Genomic DNA, 27,204 nt, shown 5'->3' on the forward strand with positions numbered 1-27,204 from the left:
CATTGACTTGCATCACTGACAGGTAGAACAGAAACCGGAAGCTCGCAGGAAAGAGAGCAGAGGCATGGTGATAGTTTCCCATGAGAAAAATTTATGTCAGACAAGTCTTCTAATATGGAGTGAAATAGTTCTTTAAACTTTTACAGGGTAATAATATTGGCATGTCATGTGTGCGAAGATGGCATTTCAACATCAGGCCGGTACAGCCATGGAATGCTTAAGCGTAAGTAAAATTGTGCCAATAGTGAATTTGTAGCAAAGTGGGTGTATCAGTTAAAAGCAGAGGTGCACAGTTTTTTATGTGTTACAGGTTTAACCAAATTATTTTTTGGTCTAAGAAAATGAAAATCACATTTTGTTACTTAAAAACATTGTTTATTGGTAGACATTGAATTCTCTCTTTTTCCTGAAATGTAATGTGATAACTCCATATACGGGTGGAGCTTTTTTCATCTTAAATAATGGCATACTAAGTAAGAACAGATCCCAAGGCATTACTGCTGTATCGCCGGACCACACGAAAATCGAGAAAAAAAAAAATATTTAGTTTCTCCCCAGAAATACTAGGTTGTGACCCTGAGTCACTTGGTAGTGAGTGTTGTTCTCAAATACAGTGCGAAAGTATTGCTAAAAACTCGTGCATAAAACCCGAACCAACTTGGTAAGTGGCCACTAAAAAAATACGAATGCTATCTAGCCAAGTCAGAGCAAGAGACCAGCAGGGAGCCCTAGCGTTAGCAAGCGATTGGTTCATTAGGGAACAGGCGCGATAGAGGCGGTGGGTATACGCATATACGAGGATAGTGAAAAAACGCTTTATATGTCAAAATGCATGGCTTATATGTTGCACAGCTTTGGGGGAGATAGTAAATACCATCCAAAAAAAGTACCAAAATGTATTAAATTAGATTTGGTTAGATGTTCTTTATTTTCTGTAGTGTCAGGTCGTTTCCACCAGTGTTGGGCAAATTTCAATTGAATTAACAATTAACAATTAATCTGTAAATTTAATTGTTAATTGCAATTAACAATTGAAATAAGTAATGGTTAATTGTTAATTGCAGTTGGCCATTAAAAAAGGAGAATCAATTGCAATTGATCAATTGATTGAAAGTAATTGCAGTGGAAAGTAATTGCAATTGAATTCTGTAATTCAATTGCAATTGAAATTAATTGCCAATTGATTCAATTGCAATTGATTTCCACAGCAATTACTTTCAATTGATTGATCAATTGCAATTGATTTTCACTGATTAATTTTCAACACTGTAGTTCAGAGAGGGCGTGGGGCAATGAAAACTTTAGCCACGACCAATTGACTCACCACCCGTCGTGACCCACGACCCACCGTGACCCACTCTGACCCACCACCCACCATAAATCACTCTTACCCACTGTGACCCACAGACCCGCCAAAACCCATTGTCATCAACTCTGACCCATGATTCACGCCCTCTTCTCTACTGACTAAAGAGTTTAAACTTGTAATAAAACAAGCCTATAAAATTATCACTCATCGGAGTTTGAATTTCTACGATCAATCGCTCAAGCATCGCACTAATACAATAACGGCGGATCTGACCTTTCTAATATAAATAAAATAGTTTGTTCGTGTGTCTGTGTGTCTATCTTTGTGCGGCCTGTGGATGAGTTTTTTTAATTCCTTACTATGGGGTCTCCAGGAGACGTTTACCGGGACCGGCCTGGGGACCAGACAAGTCGACCGAGAGTTACCAAATTTTGGTCAAAGATACCTTGGTCCAGGTCCCACACCAAGGCAAAGCTTTTTCGAAAAAATTCGAACCAGGGGGTCTCAGGGGGGCGTTTACCGGGACATGTAAAAGTAGTAGAAAATGACCGATATCAGTGTCGATTTCATAGTTTTCGCGGTCGCTGAGATCAATGGTGAAACTCCGATCGCATTAACTTCCAAATTCACCGTATTCTGCTACGGGCCGTGGGTCAATGGGGGTGGGATACCGAAACGTATAAGTAATCCAAAATGACCGATATTAGTGTGAAATCCATAGTTTTCGGTGACAATCTATGGTGACACTACCATTAGCGATGACTTTCAAATTCATCCACCGTTGTATGCGAGCCTTGGGTCACCAGAGGGGGGAATTCCGAGACATGTAAAAAAATAATCGAAAATGACCGATATTAATGTCAAATTCATAGTTTTCGGGGTAGCTGAGCTCATTGGTGAAACTCAAGACCGCGTTTACTTTCACATTTAGCCCCCATCAGATAAGAAACGGGGGCATTATTAAGGGGATCACGAGACATGTAAAAATAATCCACAATGACCGATGTCAAATCCGTAGTTTTCGCGGTGGCTGAGATCAATGGTGATACTTTCATTAGCGATGATTTTCAAATTTAGCCACCATTGTATGCGGGCCAGGAGTCACCGGGGGTGGGGAATTGCGAGACATGTAAAACTAATGGAAAGTGACCGATATTAGTGTCAAATCCATAGTTTTCGCTGTCGCTGAGATGAATGGTGATACTTCCACAGGCGTTGACTTCCAAATACAGCCCCCATCGGCTGCGGACCAGAGGCATTGTTTTTTTCAAAATTGGAACCAGAGGATTATAGGGATTTTTACCGGCATATGTAAAAGGTAGTAGAAAATGGCAGATGTTAGTGTCACATTCATAGTTTTCGTGGTATTAGTTGGAGGTTGGTGGGGGCCAGAGGAGATTGTTTTACAATACGAACCAAGGGGGTCTGAGGGGGCGTTCACCGGGACATGTAAAAGTAGTAGAATTTGTGTCGAATCCATATTTATCGGGGTTGCTCAGACGTATAGTGACACCCCCGATAGTGTTTACGTTCAAATTCAGCCCCATCGGCCTTCCCAATGAAAACACATGTACGTTGTTGGATATATATTCACACAAAATATATCCAATGTTAGAAATGTTTCTTAATTGTTCTCCCGTTGTTCAGTTTGTTTACATTGATATTTTATCTGATCCGTGCGAAGAACGGGCATAACAGCTAGTACGAAATGGTAAAGTGTTTGTTATGGACCAAATTACAATGAATTCAATTATATAGATAATTATTATAATTATAACTAATAAATATTTCCTTGTTGAATCATAGAGCTCCTCCGTGGCTAAGCGGTTAGCGTACGCGCCTTTGGCGTGGGAAACCCGGGTTCGATTCCCGGCGGGAGCTCATGTGGTTCGGATTCCACGTTAATCAGTAGGTCCATGTCTCATATAGCCTCGCTGCTGACCGGGACGTTAAACCCCAAAAGCAATTCAAAATCAAATCAACTTGTTGAATTATACATATTTTTCAGTGGAAAAATGAATACAAGTCCCAAATCAACGTAAAGTAGACCAACGTGAAGGAAAAATGTATAAAATTTTCCATATAATTAAGCTTACAAACTTAAAATTTCCATGTAATTAAGCAAAATTTCCATTTTTGTGTCGTTTTGTGCGCCTATTTCCTCGTTTTCTGCGTCACCGGAAATGGAAATGAAATGAAATCTTTGAGTTTTACGTCCCACGGTTATGCCGGTTATGCTAAAGGAGACGGTGATTATGAGAAATGAATGAAATGGTAGAATGAAGAAAGTGGGAGGAAACGGGAGAACTCCGAGAAAACCCACGCACACGGTGTTTGTCCACCACAAAGTTCACTTGGCGGGGTCTGGGATCGAACCCGGGACCCCAAATCATCGGAAATGGGTCAATGCTTTCCTACAAATATGGCGGAACAATTTAATGCTGTTCCGTCAGGAACGATTTCGAGGTCGTTTCCTTCACATCGTCTTGTGCGTGTTTTCTACCGTTTTGTAAGCCTATTTCCACGTTTTGTGAATCAATGGTAGTGGGTCAAAATGGGCATTCAATGTGGGAAGAAAACTGATCCACTCTCCCACCAGTATCGAATTTCAAGGTAGCTTTTTTCGCATTGTTTAGTGCATATTTATACCATTTCTGCGCATACTTTCACGTTTTGTAGGCCAACGAAAGTGGGTCAAAGGTGACCTACAAATATGGCAGAGAAAGACATATTCATTCCACTTTCAAGGCCCATTTTGACCCTCTTCCACTGATGCACAAAGCGACACAAATTATGTATAAAAAGTGTGAAGGAAACGACCTCATTTGATGGTGACGGAACAGCATTAAGTTATTCCGCTATACTTGTAGGCCATTTTGACCCATTTTTGTTGTCGTACTAAAGTGGAAATAGAAGCACTAAAGTAGAAATAGGAGCACAAAACGGTACAAAGCAGGTACTATACGATGCAAAAGAAACGACCCCCCAAATTCGATAGTGGCGGAACAATGGCTCTATTTTCTCACACATTGATGGACCATTTTGACGCATTTTTGGTGATGCTCAAAAGGTGGAAGTAGGCGAACAGAACGGTACAAAATACACACTAAACGATGCGAAAGAACCAACCCCGAAATTCGATAGTGGCGGAATAGTGAGCCATTTAACTCCCACTTTAAAGGCCCGTTTAACTCACTTCCGGTGACGCACAAGACGAGGAAGTAGGCACAGAAAACTTTTTAAAAAATAATCACTAAACGATGCGAAAGAAACGACCTAGAAATTCGATAGTGTCGGAACAATGGGTCATTTTGGTCACACTTTGGACGTCCATTTTCACACACTTCTGGTGACGCGCAAAAAATGAAAATAAGAGCACGAAACGGCACGAAACATTCGCTACTCGACGCGAAAGGAAGGACCATGAAATTCGTTAGGTATAGTGGCGGAGCAGTGGGTCATTTTCGTCCCACCTTCGAGGCCCATTTTGACCGTCTTCCAGTGACGCACAAAACGTCGAAATACGCGCACAAAAGGGTATGCAATGTGAAATTAACGACCTCGAAATTCGATAGTAGCGGAACTCTTGGTCATTTTCGTCCCATCTTGGAAGCCCATTTTGACCCACTTACGGTGACGCACAAAACGTGGAAATAAGGGCACGAAACGGCACGAAAATCCACTAGTCGATGCAAAAGGAAGGATATCGAAATTCAGTAGTGGCGGAACTCTTGGTCATTTTCATCCCACCTTCGAGGCCCATTTTGACCATCTTCCAATGACGTACAAAACGTCGAAATAGGCGCATAAAAGGGTACACGATGTGAAATTAACGACCTCGAAATTCGATAGTGGCGGAACAGTGTGTCATTTTCGTCCTACCTTGGAAGCCCATTTTGACCCATTTCTGGTGACGCACGAAACGTGGAAATGGGGGCACGAAACAGCACGAAAATTCAGTAGTCGATGCGAAAGGAAGGATATCGAAATTCGGTAGTGGCGGAGCAGTGGGTCATTTTCGTCCCACCTTCGAGGCCCATTTTGACCGTCTTCCAGTGACGCACAAAACATCGAAAGAGACGGACAAAAGGGTACGCGATGTGAAATTAACGACCTCGAGATTTAATAGTGGCGGAATTCTCGGTCATTTTCGTCCCATCTTGCAAGCCCATTTTGAGCCACTTCCGGTGACGCACTAAACGTGGAAATAAGGGCACGAAACGGCACGAAAATCCACTAGTCGATGCAAAACGAAGGATATCGAAATTCTTTAGTGGCGGAGCAGTGGGTCATTTTCGTCCCACCTTCGAGGCCCATTTTGACCGTCTTCCAGTGACGCACAAAACGTCGAAATAGACGTACAAAAGGGTACGCGATGTGAAATTAACGACCTCGAAATTCGATAGTGGCGGAACAGTGTGTCATTTTCGTCCCATCTTGGAAGCCCATTTTGACCCACTTCCGGTGACGCACGAAACGTGGAAATAAGGGCACGAAACGGCACGAAAATCCACTAGTCGATGCAAAACGAAGGATATCGAAATTCTTTAGTGGCGGAGCAGTGGGTCATTTTCGTCCCACCTTCGAGACCCATTTTGACCGTCTTCCAGTGACGCACAAAACGTCGAAATAGACGTACAAAAGGGTACGCGATGTGAAATTAACGACCTCGAGATTTAATAGTGGCGGAACTCTTGATCGTTTTCGTCCCACCTTGGGGACTCATTTTAACCCACTTCCCACGACGTACAAAACGGAAGTAGACGCACAAAACGGCACAAAACGATGTGAAGGAAACAATCTCGAAATTCATTGGTGGCAGAAGAGCAATAACTTGTTCCGCCATATTTGTAGGCCCATTTTGACCCACTTCCGGTAATGCACAAAATGTGGGAATAGGCATAAAGCGACACAAAACACGCACAAAAAATGCAAAACAAAGTACCTTGAAATTCGTTGGTGGCGGAACAAGTTAATGACGCCGTGAGCACCAATATACTGTAGTTCTTACCAGTTGGCGCGGTGGGTCAGTGGTAGAGCGTTCACCTCCGATGCTTGAGGTCCCTGGTTCGATCCCAGCTCGCGGTTTGTACTTTGTGGTGGACAAATACCGTGCTCGTGGATTTTCTCGGGGTTCTCCCGTTCCTACCACTTTCTTCATTTCATTCATTTCCTATCATCACCGTCTCCTTTAGCCTATCCGGCATAAGCGTGAGACGTAAAACTAAAGATTTCTTATTTTTTGTAGTTCTTACCATCAAGGCTGAGAACTGCACGGTCCAATTTTTTAGCCAAAGTAGAAGCCCAACCGGAATAGTGATGTCAACCGACTCGGCTTGGTTCAACTGAGCGTACAGCTTGAGCTGGCTTGGTTGGGATTACCCATCGACTGGGCTCAATTGAGCCAATGGCTTGAACCGGCTCGGTAAAAACGAGTCATCGGCTCGGCTCGATTGGAGCCAATGGCTCGAACCAGCTCCGTTGAAACGAGTCCATAGGCTGGGTTCGAGTCAGCTCAACTGAGCCGATGGCTCGAACTGGCTCGGTTGGGGTAAGCAATCAGCTCAATTCGGCTCGGCTCGTGTGAGCCATCGGCTGGAGCTGGCTCGGTTGGATGAGCTGTTGGCTCGGCTCACTTCTCGGTTCGGCTCGATAAGTGAATAAGCTGTGAGCGAGCCGCTTGAGCTGTTGACAACCCTAAACCCGAGTCGAGCAGTTTTGAACATGTTTGGCTGGAGTCCCATAACTTCTAACAATTTTTGGCTCGAGCCCGAATACTTGCTCCTCCTGAACTCAAACCAAGAACCTCGTGACCGATGTCCTTGCCTCCTGAAGATTTCTTGACGACCGAGATCGACAGTCAACTAATTTTTAGTATTCCGATACAAACCGCCTATATTCCATGTTTATGCAGGTACACGGTGTTATAATGATAATTAATTATAGTAGTAGTAGTAGTATCATTGATTATTATATTGTCTGTGTAGGATACTTGAAGATAGTAGTACTTGGAACTACACAAAGGATTTAGCTCGAATTGGCTCGACTCGACTGGAAACTCGATCCGAATTCGAGTCGAGTTGGGGGAAATTTTTCGAGCCGAGATCTCAAGTCGAGCTCAAAGATGTCTGCTTCGAGTCGAGTCGAGTTTTAAAGAAAACTCGCTCGAACTCGCTGGTGCCCATTCCTATTGTATGCATGACGGGCATATAGAGTTCTTTCGAGGGGGATAGAACCATAAACATAATATATTTTAAAAAATACTTAGTTTCCTGGCTTTCTTCCTAGGGGGGGGGGGAAGGGATGGTAGGTATCCAGCATTTCTTATAAGTACCTTATTTGAAATATGTGAAACAGTAACAAGTGGACAACACAATACACACACATCTTCTTATCTTCAGTTTTAATTGCTGATTTCAATTGCAATTAACAATTACAATTAATAATTACAAGTTTCAATTGTCAATTGCAATTAACAATTAAATGTTTCAATTGCACCCTTTGCAATTGACAATTAAAAGTTTCAATTGCCTGGTGACCAATTAACAATTAACAATTGACGAAAATTTAATTGCAAATTTTATGATTGAATTCAATTGCAATTGAAATTAATTGTCAATTACAAATTGAAATCAATTGCAATTGAAATCAATTGCAATTGATTTTCAGAGCAATTACTTTCAATTGATTGATCAATTGCAATTGATTTCAATTGATTTTGCCCAACACTGGTTTCCACACACGATAAACTGTTAGCCTGTATATTAGACCATGTCTTTCACACAATTTCATCAACTGACATTCTTTCGATAAAAGTCGAACCCGATATGACAGTCCTGTCATGTACGTACCATTTGCACACTGCCTTTTCCATAAATCATAACAAGTGTACCCCGCCGCCAGATAGTTCCTTCCGCTTCCACATTCAACAGGTCCCATTTCGCTGTAATAAAGACAGAAAACATTGTGCCCTGCGAAGCTCTAACCCACCTTCACTCGCTAACGCTCGCTCGGCAATACTATGTGAATTAAATATTAAACTTTATTACAGAAAGAAACCAACCTAGCTATTAACCTATATGGGGGACCTGTGTTCTAGAACCTTCCCCCTTACTTTCATTCACTCTTCCTCACACACTAAATAAATCCTCCAATTCATCTGGTAAATTTTGTAAAATTAGTCCGGCGATACAGCAGTTAACCCGCTGTGCAGCACAAGCCATGCGTTTTTTTTTTTTTGGACCGTTTTTCCTCTATCCTTATTTATGTGTATACTCTCCGCCGCTGACGCAGCTATTCCCTACGCTGGCATTGTAGTTTTTATGTCATACATCCGGGACGCCGTATATATACGTAAATCCGTAAAAGCATTGTAACTTTTCGATAATTTGAACCTCCTTCAATTTTATCTATGCCAGGTGAAATGTTTTCATATCGCCCAGCGCAAATTATTTAGGAGCCAATGAGAAGAAAAATATTGAAAGAATTATAATTTCTCAACAATTATTTCGAGCCGTGTGTCAAAAGTAAATCTGCTCGGCTGGACCCTTCTATAGGCAATACACTATCATAAATATTTAGAGAGGGAAAGATGGTTCAGTTTGAGTGCAGATTTACTATTTGGATCCACACATTTGTAAAATTTAGGGAACAAATTTGTAATGGTTAATAATTTACCAGTGTGTAAGTAATCGAAGTAGCGTGTGTTGTACTCTTATCTGTGAAATGCGTATTTACGTAGAAATGCATTAATTAAAGTAACGTGTTAAGCACGGATTCGGCTATAAGGTAGCCACTAGTCATAGTAAACGAAGTGAAGTGTCAGAAGTATTTTAACTCATGACCGTAACCATAAAAGTTAAAGGATCCACATATCTGTGAAATTTATTTAGTAATGTGTTATGGTGAAAAGGTATCGGGATATTATCTGCAACCATTACTGGTTTCCGGAGAAAGATTTAAAGTTTTGTTGAATTTTTGGGACAGAAATATTTCTCCCACATGTGTGCCAATTAAGTGAACAGAAGTTTGGCATTTAACACGCATATTTTGCTATTTTGTCTTCCAGATAAATATTTTTATTTACTTACTAGCTGAACCTACGTTCTCTATACAGCGCATCATTTACATATGAGCATGAATCTCTTTGTTATTCCTCATATCTATACATATCGCTTTACAGACACAAATGAAAGACGTCTGGATAAAAATCAGCAAGATATACCGTAAAAGGGGAGATTTTTTTCGATTACTTTTTTAATATCTTTCACCGTTTAAAGATTTGAACCTATTTCCGGTTGGAGTTTTTAATTCATGTATGATAAGTGTTTTCTTTCTTCTTGCATGCAGTATGTAATAAACAATTACATTACATACACAATTAATTATAATGTCAGTGATATATGGTATTAATTGAACAAAACGCTCCAAAGAATAAAGTGGAAAAATGGTTATCCATCGTTTTTCATTATAATTTGATTATGAAATAAACGCCTGAGCGATATGCAACCCCTGTATACAATAATGTGATGTTGGAATGTATAATTCGTAGGATATGCTTTATTTAAAAAAAAAAAATTAACAGTTCCACTGCACCCGTAAAAATGTAGTAAAGTAATATTGGCCATGTTTTTTAAATATTCAATCAGAACTGGACAATCTACGCGAAATTTGCAATCGATCAGTGAAAACCTTATCTTTCTAGAGTCTGTAGTTTCCGGGATCTCACTGTCGAAGGGATTTGCCGCAAACATATAAACGTCCAGAAACGTATAGTTTAAAAAACTCCAGAGATGGCAGCACAATTCATTTGCATTTATTTCGGAGAAGGCTTATTAAAATGCAAAGGCTTTGAACAATAATTTAAAAGGATAAACTTTGTGAAAAAAAAATCTCTTTAGGAAATGTATTTAAAGAACACCTTTTAAAAAATATTTGTCTTTGTTATAAATGTAAAATCACAGATAAGCGTAAATCAAAGGTTTGAAAGCTAAAGTTATAGGTTGGAGCTCAGTCGCTCTTCATTGCTATTGTAGCATTTTAATAGATAGATTTTTTTTTTAAGCGTACTTCGACTTATCACCTTTTGCCTATTAGGATTCAAATATTTTAATTAAGTTAGGCTGCATGTCGCACTACGAACAAACTTTATTGTTAAGATTTTTTTTTACATACACAAAGAAGGTTTTACTAGTGGATTTGACATGAAACTAAACAATTTTCTGGTCCACAAAATTATTATTATAATATGAAAGGAGAGTAATACAAAACTTTCTTACAACAAAAATAATTTTGTTTCTAATATTGTCTTTCGTGTTAAAAATCACTCAGTGGTATATGAAACACTGTAAAGATGCTATCATAAGAGAATAACATCGTTACCACTGTGTTAATCTGCATCTTCGTAATCAGCATAATCAATAAGAGTAGCTCGTGGATCAACAAAATGTACACTTTTTGATGTTCTCAAGTTCCTGTAAAATGGATGATGGATTGGATCTATAAGCAGTAGGAGTGAAATGAAATCTCCATATTTAGCCTGATTCGTACAAAAGAACACGAATGCTTAAATTATAATTTTGGTACGAATACGGCTTTAAATGTACGTACGGAATGTATTAAAATCTCATTTTGCCTAGTGAAACCTAACTTCGACGACTGATTGATTAAAAAGAAAAAGTAGTATTTTCACCACCATCATCTCTATCCGAACTAGAGGCTATGCTGCATGAGTAGTGGTTTCAGATTAATTTATCCACAATTCAAACTGTTCTAAAGGTTGTCTAACATCATATTATTGTACGAAGTTCCTACTTCCGGAAGTGTTTCCACTTCTGTCTATTATCTGTATATGTCATTTCTGCGAAAGAAATATCTGGCAACGAACTGTGAATGATCGGTTCTATCACATTTTGATTATAATATTTATTTTGTATTGATATTGCATAGTATGTTTTTTGCCCTTGGTTATATATAAATATATTTTTATTTATTTATTTTTTTTTTTCGTTATGAAATGCGTGCAAGAAATTGAAGTTATTTATTTTGTGTTACAGATTCCCATAACATTGCGCAAAGAACCAGGCTTAGACTCAGAAGGAAGAGAAGTTTTAAAATGCGGTTTTAAGATTGGCGGTGGAATAGACCAAGACTATAGGAAGAGCCCGCAAGGCTACACTGATTATGTAAGTTACACGTATTAGTAATGCATTATAAAATTTTAAAAATAGGTGTTTTCCGTTGGTAATCCATTTATACAACAACAATGGTAATCCATTTTTCCTTACAATGCAATACAATCAAAATTGATAAAAATTACAATTTTTTAGTATTTGGACACGTAGTTTGTGATGTTATGATTGAGAAATGTACCAGAAGTTAACTGGGTCTTTTAATATATGGAAAATAGATAGTTACCTATTTAGAATTAAGTTTTCAAGCAGATACTCAAAGGGATCTCGTAATAGGTTCATACTTAGAATTTTATTCGGACGAGGGGAATTCCATTACTCATCCGTGACTCCGCGTAGCGTAGTCGCTAACGCTCTCGCCTTCGGTTCGAGCGGTCCCGGGTTCGATTCCCGGTAGGACCACTCGGTCGAAAACGTGTACAACGATTTTTCAGGTCAGCCATCCTGAATGAGGTTTTCCTGGATTGTCCTCATTCACACTAGGCAAATGCCGGGGTGGTACCTAACTTATTGGTCCCAGACCGCCTCCTTCCTTACCTTTCCCCGGATAATGTGCTCGCCGAGGGACGTCATCCCTCAAAACGTGACGGGCTAAATGGCCTTAGATGCCGAAAGCCCAGAAATCTAAAATCCTAAATCCTAATCCATTATTAATCAAGTCAAGGATTCGCGGTAAAGCATGTAATTCTAATAGTAACTAAAATGAAGAAAATTTTACCTTGCTTCCAGGGAATTAGCTAATTTATTGCATACAAGATAAGATTTTCTCTATCTTAATTATTTCATGCATTCTGTAACACTTATGAATAATTATTTAGAAGGTAATTGTAGTGAGTCTAAAATGTATTTCAGCGATGACGTAAATAGATATTAAGTTGTCCTTTATAAGTGTAGTTTTTGAGCTTTTCTTTTGTGTTTGTGGTTAATAAACCTCAATTTAATTTTCACTTCCGTGAGAGACATATACCGCAGATACATGTTTTCTTCAATGAATAGATTTGTTTATTTCGACTATAACTTTTCACTGGATGCTGAGTAGATTTAACGTTCAAGTAAATCAAATTTGTGCATAAAACTATTGATAGTACAACCAGTTCTTGTCAAGTCTATCGTCTAAATTTAACTTACACTTCGTAGTTCTTACGCGATAACAAATAGAGTCTTAATACAATTAAAGTTACTATATGTCAGAATTTATACATTTCACATGTCCGTCCCCATACAGTTTTCGCAACACTAATTTGTCCGTATTTTGTAAGTTTTAAGTGTGTTATCAGTTCAATTTCAGACATTTTACATGAAAAGTTACGTTTGGTGTTCACAGAAGGAATTGTTTTAAAAATCAGATCTACTGAAAAATATAGACATGACAGAGTCAGTATTATGCTGTGTAAGTAACCCATATTTAATTACTTATGACACATATGGAGGACATTATAATGTAACGAATTATCCTCCGTGTATTCCGATGTAATTGTTATGCATCCAGCATTTTGAATGCTTCACTTGGAACAAACATGAGCTTAAGCCATTTATTACAATAACTGAGCTATGCGTAAACTTGGAAATGTTAGGATTGATGGAAACAACAACAGTTTATATTCTATAATTTCCACTATGCTGATACAACTAAACATGTAAAGAAGATCTAATTGTAATAAATGACTTATGTATGTGTTTATTTCTGATGATGAGTACCCGAATGAAGCATTCGAAATATTGGCTATAACAGCTGACATACGAACAGTAGTAGTGAGCAATTCGTTATACTCTTGTTTAATTATTTTTCATATTTCAATATATTTTTGTTAATGTTTTAACAGCGAACTTAAAGAAGAAAAAATAAAATAAAATAAAACCAGTGTGTGTCGAAAGTTAATGTTTATATAACGAATTAGGAGTATGTCCTCATTTTTGCATTTCAGAATATTGTAACCCTATATACAATAAGACTCTATATTTACTTGGTTAACAATGTTTTATGTTGTGATCTATGTTATAATGTAGTATTAGATATGGGCAATTAGGTATTTGAATTCTTGGACTTCGGTATCTATCGAAGAACTAATGAAGGGAGCAGGAGCGGGTTTTGAATTGATCTTGCATTACCTATGGTAAATGCCATAGGTACAATGGGTCCAGTTATAACAATCATTAAGTTGAAAGAACAAACTCAGTGGAGTTAAGGTAGTTCATGTGGACGTTTGTCACTTTATGAAATAGCTCGTTCTTCGTGAGAAATCGAAAAGTTAATATCTCTCATTATGTGAACTAGTAATATAAGCTTATATTACTGTGATTTTACCAACAAATTACTGTTGGAATCATCAAATTTCGTGAAAATCGAATGACAAAACTCACAATCGATTGGATATAGTGAAATTTCTTCATTTCGCTAATTTCAAGCCCAAATTCGATGGTCAATAACTTGAAAATCAATGATCTGTACACCATATTTTGTACGTGTACTAAGTTCACAATTCCAGTTTTACTTAAGACCGGAGTTAATCTATCGCGTACAGTATATATTATCTTTGATTTTTTTTTTTTTTTTAAAGCATAAAGAAATACTTCGATCAATAATTTCACATTGTATCATATAATAGTTTAGAAAATTGTGTTAAAATAGACCAATCCAACAAAAAATAAATAAATAAATAAATAAAATAAATAAATTAAAATAAAAGAGAGTTTACGTTTTGGAAACGACTGGGCATTATTTTCAAATGTGATAACAGTGTTGGAAAATAAAGTAAGTGATTTGTGTTTTTATTTTTCTTAGGGAATCTACGTAACTGAAGTCCACGAAGGTAGTCCAGCTGCTAAATCCGGTCTTCGAATGCACGATAAAATTCTACAAGTGAGTTATTTCTTCATTTTTTCTTGGTTACATATAAAAGTAGTCTTATTTTCTTCCGTTTTAAAAACAAAGGGCTAAGCTTGAAATGTATTGATTTTTATCATGTTTATGTTAATGATTAATACCTTAAAAAAAATTACGATTAAATTAAATTTTGTAGTTATATATAGGTTTACAGGATGGACCCTTATCTTCGAACGACCTTGTAACTTTTAAAGTAATTGAATGAAAACGTTAAAATTTTTCAGGATGCAAATATCAGTACAGAGACAATCTGACATACTCTGCACTACAGTAGCACCAAATTAACAGTTGTTAACATAAGGTTATACAGGGTAATTATAAATGATCCATCGAGTTTGAAAGTGAAAAAAATATGTCGAGAACTATTAATAAAATGCGTTTGTGCTAATGAAGAAACGAAAGAACACATTTAAAAGTTTAATTTTTCATATTCACGATCGTAGTTTGTAGACAGAAATGGCAGTATAACAGGGTGTCTACTGATCATGAAAGTCATGAAAAAGTCATATATTTTGCTTAGTGGTCATGAAAGCCATGAAAAAGTCCTTTATTTACCCAACTGGTCATGAAAATCTGAAATCTCAGAGTATATTTTTATACTTCATACTTTTATACCTTATACTGCATGTACTGAAACAGTTGTATCAGGTCAGTAATTGTGAGAATTTCCCCCACCAGTTAGTGCTGGCTAACTGGTACTTTACTGTCTTCCTAGCTGCTCCCCATTTCATCTTCTAGTCTCTGTAATATAGTAACAACTTTTTACTGTCCAACTTTCTGATCTGCTATTTCTTTACTTCTAAGAAATGTAAATTGTGTATTTTTGGGCCTTTAGACTTATGCAAATAATATTATTCGTTTGAGTTTGCAGATTTTAAATTTGATGATCTATTTTTTTAAAACTAATTTCTTTTATAATTTGTTTTGTCTTTGGGAAGTTCTCTGAGTGCTTAATTTCAGACAAATTTCTGCTAGATGGATAATTATACTCAGAATTAAAACTTCAAATACAGTATAGAGTGATTCATTGGTAAGAGCAGGCCCGTATTTAGGTAAGTGCTATTCTGTGCTCGAGCACAACGCGGCAGAATTTTAGATTCTTTCTTTAAGATTCACAATAAGTGATATTTAAGACTAGCAACCCGCATAGTTCCGATGCACCACTGATGGTAGGGGTTTATTATTACTAATGGTAAATTTTTATCGCCATGGTCATGAAAATTTGAACAAAAAGGTCATGAAAAGTCATGAAAAAGTCATGAATTTACTTTCTGGTATTCCAGTAGACACCCTGTATAAGCCTACTTTCCAAAATGGCATGTATGCAGCAGAAAGCATTCTGTGTTTTGGAATATAAGAAATCCTTTTCCGTTGTTACTGTACTGGCTGCGTTCCATGGACAGTTTGTAACTACAGTGCCAGGCCACAAAAGCAATCTGAGGTAGTATCGACAGTTTAAGGACATTGGTTGTCTGTATTTAAAAAAAAAAAAAAAAAAAAAATCCCACGCCGTTGGATTAAGCAATGTGCTGAAGATGACTTAGTGCTTTTCCTATGGTCTCCTAGATCTGATTTAACAGTTTGTGATTTTTTTCTTTGGGTGTATGTGCTTCCACTGCCAACAACTTTGACTGGGCTCCTAGATCGCATTAGAGGTGCGTTTAGGCCATTAGTAGAGAGATACTAGAGCGCGTGTGGGGGCGAACGAGACAATTGCATTAGCAGAGATGTATGGCAAAAGGAAGCCACATCTAACATTTGTAATAGTATGTATGAAACTTGGAGCGGATATTTCTGTATATTTCCATGGATCATTCGTTATTGTGTGTGTAATATATGTTATAATACAGCCCTTTCAAACCCGATCAATCATACATAATCACTTTTTTCTTTCTTTCTTTCTTTTTTTTTTTTTTCCAAATGGCTCTACATCAGATTATTACGTATTTCATATTTACGAGGGTCAATCAAAAAATTCCCGGAATGCTGTTGTAGTTTAGGCATTTGTGACGCAATCACAATGAATCTTGTATAGTACAGTTCTTAGGGTTGCCTAATTCTGAATTTAACAAGTGTGAACACGTCTTAACATGCAGTGTACGAATCGTGTAGCTAAACGGAGTAGTGAGTAGTGATCAGCTGGTGCAATTTCGAGCAACGCGCAAACATCAAGTTCGTGTGCAAATTGGGGAATATCTGATTCAGAGAGTTTGATAGCCTTAAACACAGTTAAGCACCATCGAATATTTGTCTTTTCTCAAAGCTAAAAATGGTCCTTTCTCGTTTCGCCAGCGTAGAAGAGATCAAAACCAATGCGACGGCTGAACTTTGAAAGATACTAAAAAAGGCCTTTCGTTGGTGTTTCCATCAATCGAAGGAGCGGTAGAACAAATGTATGCTCCGTAGGTGCCTACTTTGAAGGCGATTAAATAAATGTGTACTTATATTTTGGTAGTAAAGAGCTACAACAGAATTCCGGGAACTTTTTGACTGCTCCTTGCATTATTCAGTGTTACAAACTAAGGATACTAGAGTATCACAAACATGCGAAGTTTGGAATCCTCTGCGATAGTAATGGCGCAATACGTGGCAATGCACACCAAAAGTATCATATTGTTGAATATTATGCTCATATGAAATATTTCTAATAAACGGAAACAAAGTTATATGAAATTAGGTGTACTTTTTTTCAAAATGTTTTATTTCGAAGAATGCTATTATAAAATTATCGCAAATAATTTTTCGTACCAGATTCTATAGTCTTAGATATTTGATCACATGACAACTGTCTTTAATTGAACGTCGAAATATTTATTGAATATCACAATTTAATTTCGATTAATTATTTGGAGGCTGGAAGAGTAAAATGGAAATGAATTGAATTTGCAAACATTCATAATCTCAATGTTGGAAGATGTCAAACTTCCATGGTTTGCCTGCGAAAATAAGTGTTCAACGTCTACAGATACCGAGGGAGCATACTTTGTTTTCACGGCAAACATCAGATCCTTCACATTAGTTGGATCTCCAACTTCCAAGAAGTCGGAGTTTTTCGCCAAACTGTTAAGTTTTGGTTTTACTGATCCCTGCAGACTACCCTTCGCAGCTTAAAGTTGTTCCATTTTTCCTGCTGGGAAATCCACTGTGTCCTGAGTAAGTGTGCGGGTAACGTACAGGTTAGAAATGCAAAATGAAATTTAAATTGATAGCTTCCACGAAAGTTTTTCTAACATTTGACTCAAGCTTTTTTATTCTATGTGAATGACAATTTGAGATTTTACTTGTTTTAGTCACGGAGCAATGTATGAGGTGTCATATGTGCACATGCATGTTGTATCCGTTGCTCGAAATGATCGGATCCATAATATTTTCACCATATGGGCAATAGTCCAATTGATGATAAATTAGGTGATCTGGGAGGCCATTCCACTAGCCTACGTCGACCAAGAAATTGTTCATCCAGACGAAATTGCAGTCCATAATGGGGTGGCGCCCCATCATGGTAAAATAAGGAAATCTGTCATCCGGGGCCGACACGGAGAAAAGAAGGAGTTGTAACATATCCACATAACGCTTTGCAGTTAAGATGCCAGGGATAATAAATGGACCATTGATACGTGTCGCTCAGGTTCCTGCACCAACCATTTTACATAAGTCTGTCTACTTGGGATTTTCTGGAGATCAGTATCGTAGATTTTGTTTGCGTACCTCCCCTGTAACATAAAAATATGCTTCATCGGTGTGTAAAATTTGGATTGCAGAGTTGGTGTGTTACTGCAATTATTCCACGGCTCACTCGCAAAATTGCACTCTCCGGTTTGGGTCATCCTCAGAAAGATGTTACTGCAGTTGCAGTTTGTAAAGATGCCACTTACACATCTGTAACACCCTGTAAATAGAGATTCGGCTGACGTGGCATTCCAGTGATAATCGACGTGTGCTGTGATGTGGAAAATTAACGAACGATGCGAGCACTGTCGTAGCTGTGCCTTCGTGAGACCTGATCGTGGTACAGCTCTTCGGCTGTACTTATCTCTTCGAGCGTGGTCAGTAACTGTGCCACTGCAACATGCGAAACTGGAGCATGTTGAGTACGTCTTTCATTGAAATCACGAGCTAGAGCACAGGCAACACCCCACTTCTTGACGATTTGGATGCGGTCGGCTTTGGCTAATTGCATAGATCATCGCCTGGAAATAAGAGAAAAATTTGAGTTTCATCTGATTATAACTTCAAATCTGTTTACACCATTGAGTTTCTTTTGAAATTCTAGCCCAGTTTGATATATCACATGATTCCCTACTCATTTACACTATTTGAGCGACATTCAAAATAGTGAACAGCAAGATGGCGACCGTTCACCTGACACGCACCATAAAGGATTCGCCTTGGCCTACCGTATCCCTACAATTACCAATTCCGGCTATCGAAGCTCGCTTTCATTTTATAATGGGTGTTTTTTTAACTCAACCTGTATAATAATTGTACTTGTCTTTAAGCACTTATAATCTCTCTTCAGTACCAAGACGGGACCTGGTATTCAAAGTGAAATCCGAACCACTAATCGGGTTTCTGAGGAAGTACGTCCCTGGAAATGGTACAGATAGCTATATTTCCTGCCATTTGCCCACGAAGAACCACATGAAATGTACGAGACTTGTCTTTTATAGCTCAATGTAGGATGCGAATCACACAAGCTCCCACTAATAGTAACGAGTCATCTACACAGTGGGCAATTAGGAGATGAGACTGATTTTTTATGCTGCGATTTTCGGCATAATAGTTTTGGCTTGGAGATTTTTCATAGAGGTTAATCTTGCTTGTTACCTTGAAATTTCCAGCTTGGTCGGTCGCCAGTGGGTTGACTAGGTACAGACTGGTGTTGTGATATCTCGTAACCGTTTCAACAATGGAACAAAGAAAAATATCAATTCGTGCGCGCTTACGGGAAGCTCCAGCGGAAACATTTGAAGTGTTGAAAAGATTTATGGATACAGTTGCCTTTTCTCTTTGCCGGCTTTTGAATGGCATATTAGGTTCAGTACTGGCAAGGAGTCTATGCAAGGTGATGAATGCCCAGATCTAAGCAGAATACTGATCGACAAAGTTAGGGATATCATTTCCAATGGCCGAAATGGAAGTCTTGAGATAATATCAATTCTGAGGGGTGAATAAGGAGACTGTATGCCAAACAATAACGAAAGATACAAAGAGACGGTGGCTCTGTGCACGTTTCGTGCTGCATTCCTTAGTTGAAGAACAGACAACGCTGTCATTATTTGCGAGCTTTTGATCCTAAAAATGTTTGTACATTACGACATTTTGCGTACCCGTAGAGGTTTTGTAAAATTAGAACTCACTACGCATCGTGATTACTGATTCAATAATCCTAATGCTATTAATAACATCTAATTATTGTAAATCCTTTTCATTACTTGTCATATTTATTATTATAAATATCTTGATTGTTATCGTAATGTTGTGAAATCACCGTGCATTTTAATTGTTACACGAATCAGAAACAACGTCAAAACAAACAACTTAACCATAATAAGCATTGGACGACACGACGAGGTGCAAGTGCTGTTTTCAAAATGCCAATCCCACAAAAACCCTTGGCACTGGCATCGGGTGACTTCACTGGCAAGTCCTGGAAGGAAATGGCCTGGATACCAGTATCTGGCGCAATCTGTTGGAGAAATCTCTGTGAAGAACGGGATGTATATGATAAGGCCTTATCCATATGCACACGGATTTGATTTTTGCATTTCCACACAAATGGGACAGACCTTCTGTATAAATTGGTGTGAGCATATATTGCTGATAAAATTCGGAGTTGATTTTGTAGTTTTTAGGCATTGCCGAATCGTTAACTTGCCTTCCAAGCAGTAATCTGGGACAACCAGAAATTTCTTTAAGAAACTTGCTTTGCACTGACAGATGAAATCATGATGGGTTTTTGCTTCTCGTAGGGTTTACGTTACGGCTCGAATTTTGCACAATCTGATAGATAAATCCATGCTTCATCGAGAATGGTAACAAACTTCCACTTTCCTGGGATAGATGGCGTTCATAGAGGCACCTACAGTGGGTCTTTCCCTCCGATGAGCCGCAGTAAGGACATGTCCATGACTTTTAGAACACCATCCGGAGCTTTAATTTGCCATGTAGTTTGCGGTTCACAGTTGACTGTGCCATGTGCAATCGTCTTGCCATCACATGTGTAGGAGAATTGCTGCAGGGCCATTCGGCACAACTTCCGAGCTACAGCTGGAGTCACAGCGGTACATGGTCGTTTCTTACTTTCCTTACTGAGTGAACAAAATGGTGGAACGTCATGGTGTTTATATGTCGATTAAGTGTTCTTAATGGTCGTTGACCGCAATGTACATCCATTTTTCCTGCACTGTTTTTGAATCTGCATAACAAAAAAACGTGGCGTGGAAGAGTGCTACGAGGTAGTTTTCACAAAATCGGTTTATCTTGAAAGCCATGATGCACACATCATACACACGCGAACTTGGCGCAATATTAAGGGCATTTGACTTTCTTAGCTGTTTGAATCATTTCGGATCGGTCGATTTTGTGAGCAGGGGTAAAGGTTTAAAATCACACACACAGACTGATGAATCTTCTATATTTATCCAATATAATACACTAATATAGTCAAGAACCAGTTCATTAAAAGATGTTTCTGTCTGAATGCGAGTAATGACACACACACACACAAATGATGTTCTCCAGAAATGTACTTTCAAAATTTCTGAACTTGTCTTTTTTCCCCTATTTTCTCCATCATAAAAATTGTGGATATTATTCAGTTTGATTTCTGTTTTCTGAAGTTTTGGCTATCTTTCTCTCCGAGGTTCCATTTTACTGATTTGATAGACGTTTCTTCAGATTTGAAAGTTCATGTGCAGCAGCACTACTGGCACGACTTACTTGAATTATATCTCGAAGCTGCTGCAAGTTGATTTTTTAAGGGCCGTACCAACTATATAAAGAGGGGCTAGGCATAAATTAGATAAACGTAAATGACAAAACTGAAAATAATATAACACGAAGAATCAAGTAAAACATGACTGACAATGTCTTGCTGCGTAGAACACACAGGAGAGAGGCTAGTGAGCGTACAAATTACAATATCGCTCTCTTTTTTTGTCAATTTACGAGGAAGACCATCCTTGTACTGAAGGAACTTTATGACATCTCTCTCTTATGTCAACGAAACGTGGATCATACCAATGGTATACCGCTATGAAACGGTTTGATTTTCCCAACTTTATTCATTTACTATACAGACCCAGTATCTTTTCCTAATTGCCGGACTATGTATGAAAAAGTCCCGTGAAAATTTGATCATGTTTATCTTTAATGCTAGCTTATTTTTGATGTCGATAAAATTGTTCTGAGACTTTTCATATTTATTATTTATTTTTACAGTGCAATGGATATGATTTTACGATGGTAACACACAAAAAAGCTGTGGACTACATAAAGAAACACCAAGTATTGAATTTATTAGTGGCTCGAAAAGGAGTAACTTCCACATAAAAAAAGGAAAAATACAAATATACAACTAGGTATTATGTATTTTGATAATGTATAAATAGCTGCGTACCTGCTTTAATTGCAATTATCGTAATTTATTTGTGATTTCAAATGATGCTGGGAATTCATATCTGTTCAAATTATGAGACTGTGTTAAGGCTTTTATTATGATGCTTTCAATACTGATTGTATATTTATGTAGCTCAGTACATAATGATTATTGGGAATATTTTTATGTTTACAGAAAGGTGTTTTCTGATTTTATATCCTCCTCCTATCTTCCTTATTTGATGATACGAGTATGAACAAAATAGAAATAGAACTATCGTGTTTTTTGTTATTTTTTATAACACATGTTAATGGTATATAAATTCTATGTATGTACCCTTGACACAAATTCAGTCTGGTGCAATGAGAATCCAGTCAACTGGGACCAAGATTAATTTTGTTCTGTACATTGCGTATATTGTTATACGCAGATATGCTCACCGATGTATTTAATTATACTTCCCTACTGGCAGTGTCAATGTAAACTCTTCCTATAGATATGTTCATCCAATGAATTTTTATAATAAATACTAATTATTGTATAATAGAAGACAAAAATGAAGTATAATGAAGTATATGGAAAGTTTAATAATTGAGCTTTGGCAACTTCCTTTATATTTTTGTTGGTATATTGCAAGTCAGAAGTTTAAAAAATCAGTGTGAATCCAGTTTAATTATTCTTTGTTGTTTATTTATAAACTAAAATAGCGACATAGTTGGGTGTAGTTTGTGTTCCTTGCTTGCGTTGTGGTCGAAGGTTCCGATTATTCTGACTGAGGTTTACTGGTTTTAACCTCAGACAAATGCTAGAATGAATTGATGCAGTCAGAACTATCATATTTGTTACTTGAGTAACAGTCAGGACTTTTAAACGAAGATGAGGAAACATTAAGAAAGGGTATCAGTGGCCCTTTTGTACTTCACACAACGGATTTATGATTCAAATTGCGTTTGTCAATAGTACAGCAATATTAGAGCAATCGATAGTTAATTACATTAGGAAAGGTCATGTTTGATGGTTGAGGTTTTGTATTGTCAATTAGTCTGCATGAAACTGTTCTAAATTAATGATGATATATAATGATCTATAACTTTTTAAATATCCATTCATCTATTGTATGTGGAACATAAGATTTTGATCATACTTGCAATTAATGACCAGGCTGAATAATGCAGTAAGCACGTGGGAATAAAGTTGATTAATTTTTAGCGTCTGTAAGACAACTTTTTTTTTTTCAATAAAGCTTAAATCGAAGTTAAATATACGTAGCATAAACAGTACAACAGACATGATTATTGCTGCAGAAAAAATACAAATAATAATAAAAAAGTAAAAGTTATTAAAGCACTGACATAAGTGATTTTTAAGTCATAGTGATGAGTATATGTTCTGTACATTGACGTAATGCTATTCTGTGGCCTTTTTTGGCCAGTAATTTCGAGCCAGTCGTATTTCTTTTCGTTTCTCGGTATTATATTTGTTCATCTGACTATTCTTAAAACTCATATAGCATTAAAAGTTAAATATTGGCATTATTTACATATTTACGTGCCATGTTCCAGTTTCTGGGTAATTTCAGTACATAACTGTCCTTCATATGTGTATTTTCACTCTTTTCAAGCTAAATAGATAATTAAGCTAATGAAAGATGTAAGTATTTGTCAGATTTATTCAAAATACCAAGTCACATTACTTATAGTAATGATAAATGTGTGTTGATGTCTTTATATAGTCATTTTCATTGTATCTTTGAGTAAAAATGAATATTGTGTATATCGTAAAAATTTGCTGTTCATATTCTGTGTGTATGGCAATACTGTGAAAGTTACAAAAACAGGAGTAACATATGAATGTATCCAAGTAACTTTTAATTAAAACATGAACATTAAAGTGATGTGTTTGACATACATTAAAATAAACATTATGGTACTACTATGAGTTCGCAACTGCAGATTTTCCTGAGTTTAACTTTCGAATATACTATTTTGTACCACTCTTCAGGCGGTGTATCTAATAAACTTTGAAATATTAATATTAACTGGAAATTGAATCAAGTATTATTTTTAAGGGAGGAAAATATGTAATACTTTGAAGATAAATTTTTAATCAAAATATTTTCTTCAGCAAATTCAAAATTGATATGAATGTTGTTAAGTGTTCTTGGAGGAAAGTCGTAGATACATTAAATATACGAAGGTTGATCAGAAATAAAATAAAGGTTACGACCACGTTTCATTACTGAAGATACACAATGTTGAAAATACTGTGAAATTACTACTCGTATAACAAACTTACAAATACTAATATAGTACATAAGTTTCAGTTTTTATGTTCCCAATGTGGAAATGATGACGTTTGTGTTAGTGCGTTAGGGTTGTAAGATTTTAAATTCTGAAAGGGGAAGGAAATGAAATTGTTCAAAATGATTGAGTAATATCGTCTCTAAAATTTGAGCCTTCTCCCAATTTGGACATCGGAAACTCCCTTCCGTGTGGTCAAGTGTGCATTGGACAGATACTTTGTTACCGCATTGCTTGGCTTTCCAATACTCTTATTTCCAATTAAAAAGTTCCCGATAAACTGCAGTCTAAGCTTACCGTATAACATTTCATATCTGTATTATACACGATTTACAAGCTTCTAAATATGGAACGTGTATCATGGATACACGTTTGATTTGTTGGTTTGCTTTTAACTACGCTGTTGTATTGGACACTGGATTCAACAGCAGCTAATAATCAAATATATCGAAAGGCGAAACACTTTTAATGAAATAAATGGATATATCTCCCACAAATGCGAAATTTGGATCCGAATAGCTAAATAATACCGGATCTCTCTTATTCAGATATAGTCATATTTTTAATACGTAACCATTTTTTCTCTGATCAATTTCCGTAGTTAAGAAAATGATTAAAACTCTCTTAAATGTCACTTTGTCTAATGGATCTCAGTGTTCATTGTACAGTAATGGAAAAATTAATAGCAACTCCATGTAGTTTTATGCGTTTACAAAGTTAAACAAGAGAAGTTTCTACGTAAGTAAGCATAAACATACAATTAAATATACATCAGTTTAAAGGAAGTTTTATGCAGAATGCAAATTAAGTTACAGAAGTTACCTATACCTGCAGTAGTGGGTGCTACTTTACAAAATGTGACTGTTATTGTAAACGGAAGGTAAATTTAGGTTTGTGTAACAATTAGGTTTGAATTGATCTAATACCTAACTCGATATCCACGCGATTTGATAGATTGCACCGCTTTTGCCACGAAGTTCACTAAGTTTTGTAGTGTCTCTACTTGAAAGCAATGTTGCCAAACGTCGTTTATTGCTTCAGTAGACTGATTTCTTGTAGGTGTCCTTGCAAGACCATAATTTTCAAATCACGCCGTAAATATTCATTAGAGTTTAAGTCTGGCGAATTACCGGGCCAAGGAAGTGATATAACATTAACTCTGCCATGTTGCCAGGGGGCAGAACAGTCTTGAAAATTGTAGTGTTCATCGGTGAGCAAATCTCTTAAAGGTATCTCAATCTATCGACCCCACTGGAAGAAAAAAAACCCAAATCATCACCCTTGTAGGGTATTCCGAGGTTTTTAACAGTACATGTAGGACTAGGTGCTTTACCAGACACGCGATACACACTGGCACATGAATCATTTCCATAAATGTTGATTTTTGTCTCATTAGTGAACAGGACTTTCCGCCATTGTTCACTAGTCCATCGAGACTTGGCCCACTGCACACGCATATATATATAATTGGATTTCAACTTGTCCCTCACTGTACCTAAATAAACTTTCACAACAGATATTTCCTCGTTGGAAGATCTTGTGGCGACTGATCTTTCTACAACACACAACTGCCGCAATACGCTGTTGTCTAGGAGAGGATCTCACTTTTCGACCACATCTGCCAATGCGGCAAACTTTTATACAGCCCGCTTCCAGCTGTCTACCTACTGTGCTTTTATGCACTTTCATAATCCGTACAGTTTCAATATTGATTTTGCCACTTACTTAAATGTTCGAAATTTATTGGCTTTTGTCGGTGTTGCGTCACACCTTTTTCCTATTCTATCTCCAATGTAAATTAATTGCACGACTTTTCTTTTAAAATGCACTCAGTACGAATATTTTAGGTTATAAATTTGAATTTCAAACCTGACAAGTAGTTCCACTACAGTTTGAGAACTTGAATCTTTCATCTATGTAATTCTGAACACCTACACAACGAGAATGGACAGAACAATGGCACTGCACAATGGGAGGGTTGTGATTAAACAGTCGACCCCGAATTTCACTATAAGCTAGACTAGGTCGGCCATGAAATGAACATTCGAAAAGGCTAATTTGTTACATCACATTTTTTCTTTATCACCCATTGTTGGAGATATAACTTATGTAACTTAATTTGCATTCTGCATAAAATTTCCTTTAAATTGTTGTATATTTCATTGTGTGTTTATGCTTACTTGTTATAGCAACTTTTTACTAAATCTTGTAAATGTATAAAATTACGTAAAGTTGCTATTAATTTTTCCATTACTGTTTATCATATTCTGTGGTTTTTAACTCAAGGAAAATAGCTTTCAAAATTCCTGTCATAAATGTGTCATTGATTTTCAATTCTTGGTGTAGTCATTTCATAAACTTAAAACTTATTGTAGTCATTCTCTGTGTCCTTGCATTGTTGGCAGTTTTATTCTCTGTCCGCTCTGCTACTTTAAGTTGTTACTTGATTGAGATGTTTATTTTGTAGCATATAATTTTATTTTGTATCCAATTAAGCCATCATTGTATCACAGTTATGATTCTGACTTTGAAACAATGCAATTTTTTATACTTTTGAATGGAGTTTAATTTCCTTGTGTCTTCTTTTGTGTATGCATAGAGAAACAGGTTAGCAACTTGTACATCCAGAGATTTCATTGCTCTGTTAACTGTTTGGTTACGGATTACACAAATGACCAATTATTTTAAGTGATATACCAACTTCAGATATTTAGTTGCATTCTAGTACAGACAGCACTGTGCAATGAGAACTTGCGAATTACGTAATGTGAAATTGTAGTAGTTTTCCATAATGCTGTTTGAAGATATACTTTCTTTAAAAATATCAAAAAACATTATGGAGAGTCGAGGAATTATGATGTAAAAACATTTTGTTAATGAATATATGATTCATATGGCGAGTTCAGTGCACAAGGGAATCA

The 27,204-nt window shown here is 37.0% G+C and overlaps 1 protein-coding gene across 1 annotated transcript; it reads left to right on the forward strand.

Moving 5' to 3' along the window:
- Positions 1–26,841, forward strand: LOC145673007 (tax1-binding protein 3 homolog). Its single transcript, XM_081742308.1, has 4 exons — positions 1–223; positions 11,365–11,493; positions 14,282–14,359; positions 21,827–26,841. The coding sequence occupies exons 1-4, from the start codon at positions 167–169 to the stop codon at positions 21,935–21,937; spliced, it is 375 nt and encodes a 124-aa protein (XP_081598434.1). The 5' UTR covers positions 1–166; the 3' UTR covers positions 21,938–26,841.
- Positions 26,842–27,204: the final 363 nt, after the last annotated feature.

The sequence above is a fragment of the Thermobia domestica genome, chromosome 16 (genome assembly GCF_964235325.1).
Source record: "Thermobia domestica chromosome 16, izTheDome1.hap1.1, whole genome shotgun sequence".
In the NCBI taxonomy this organism is placed as follows: Eukaryota; Metazoa; Arthropoda; class Insecta; order Zygentoma; family Lepismatidae; genus Thermobia; species Thermobia domestica.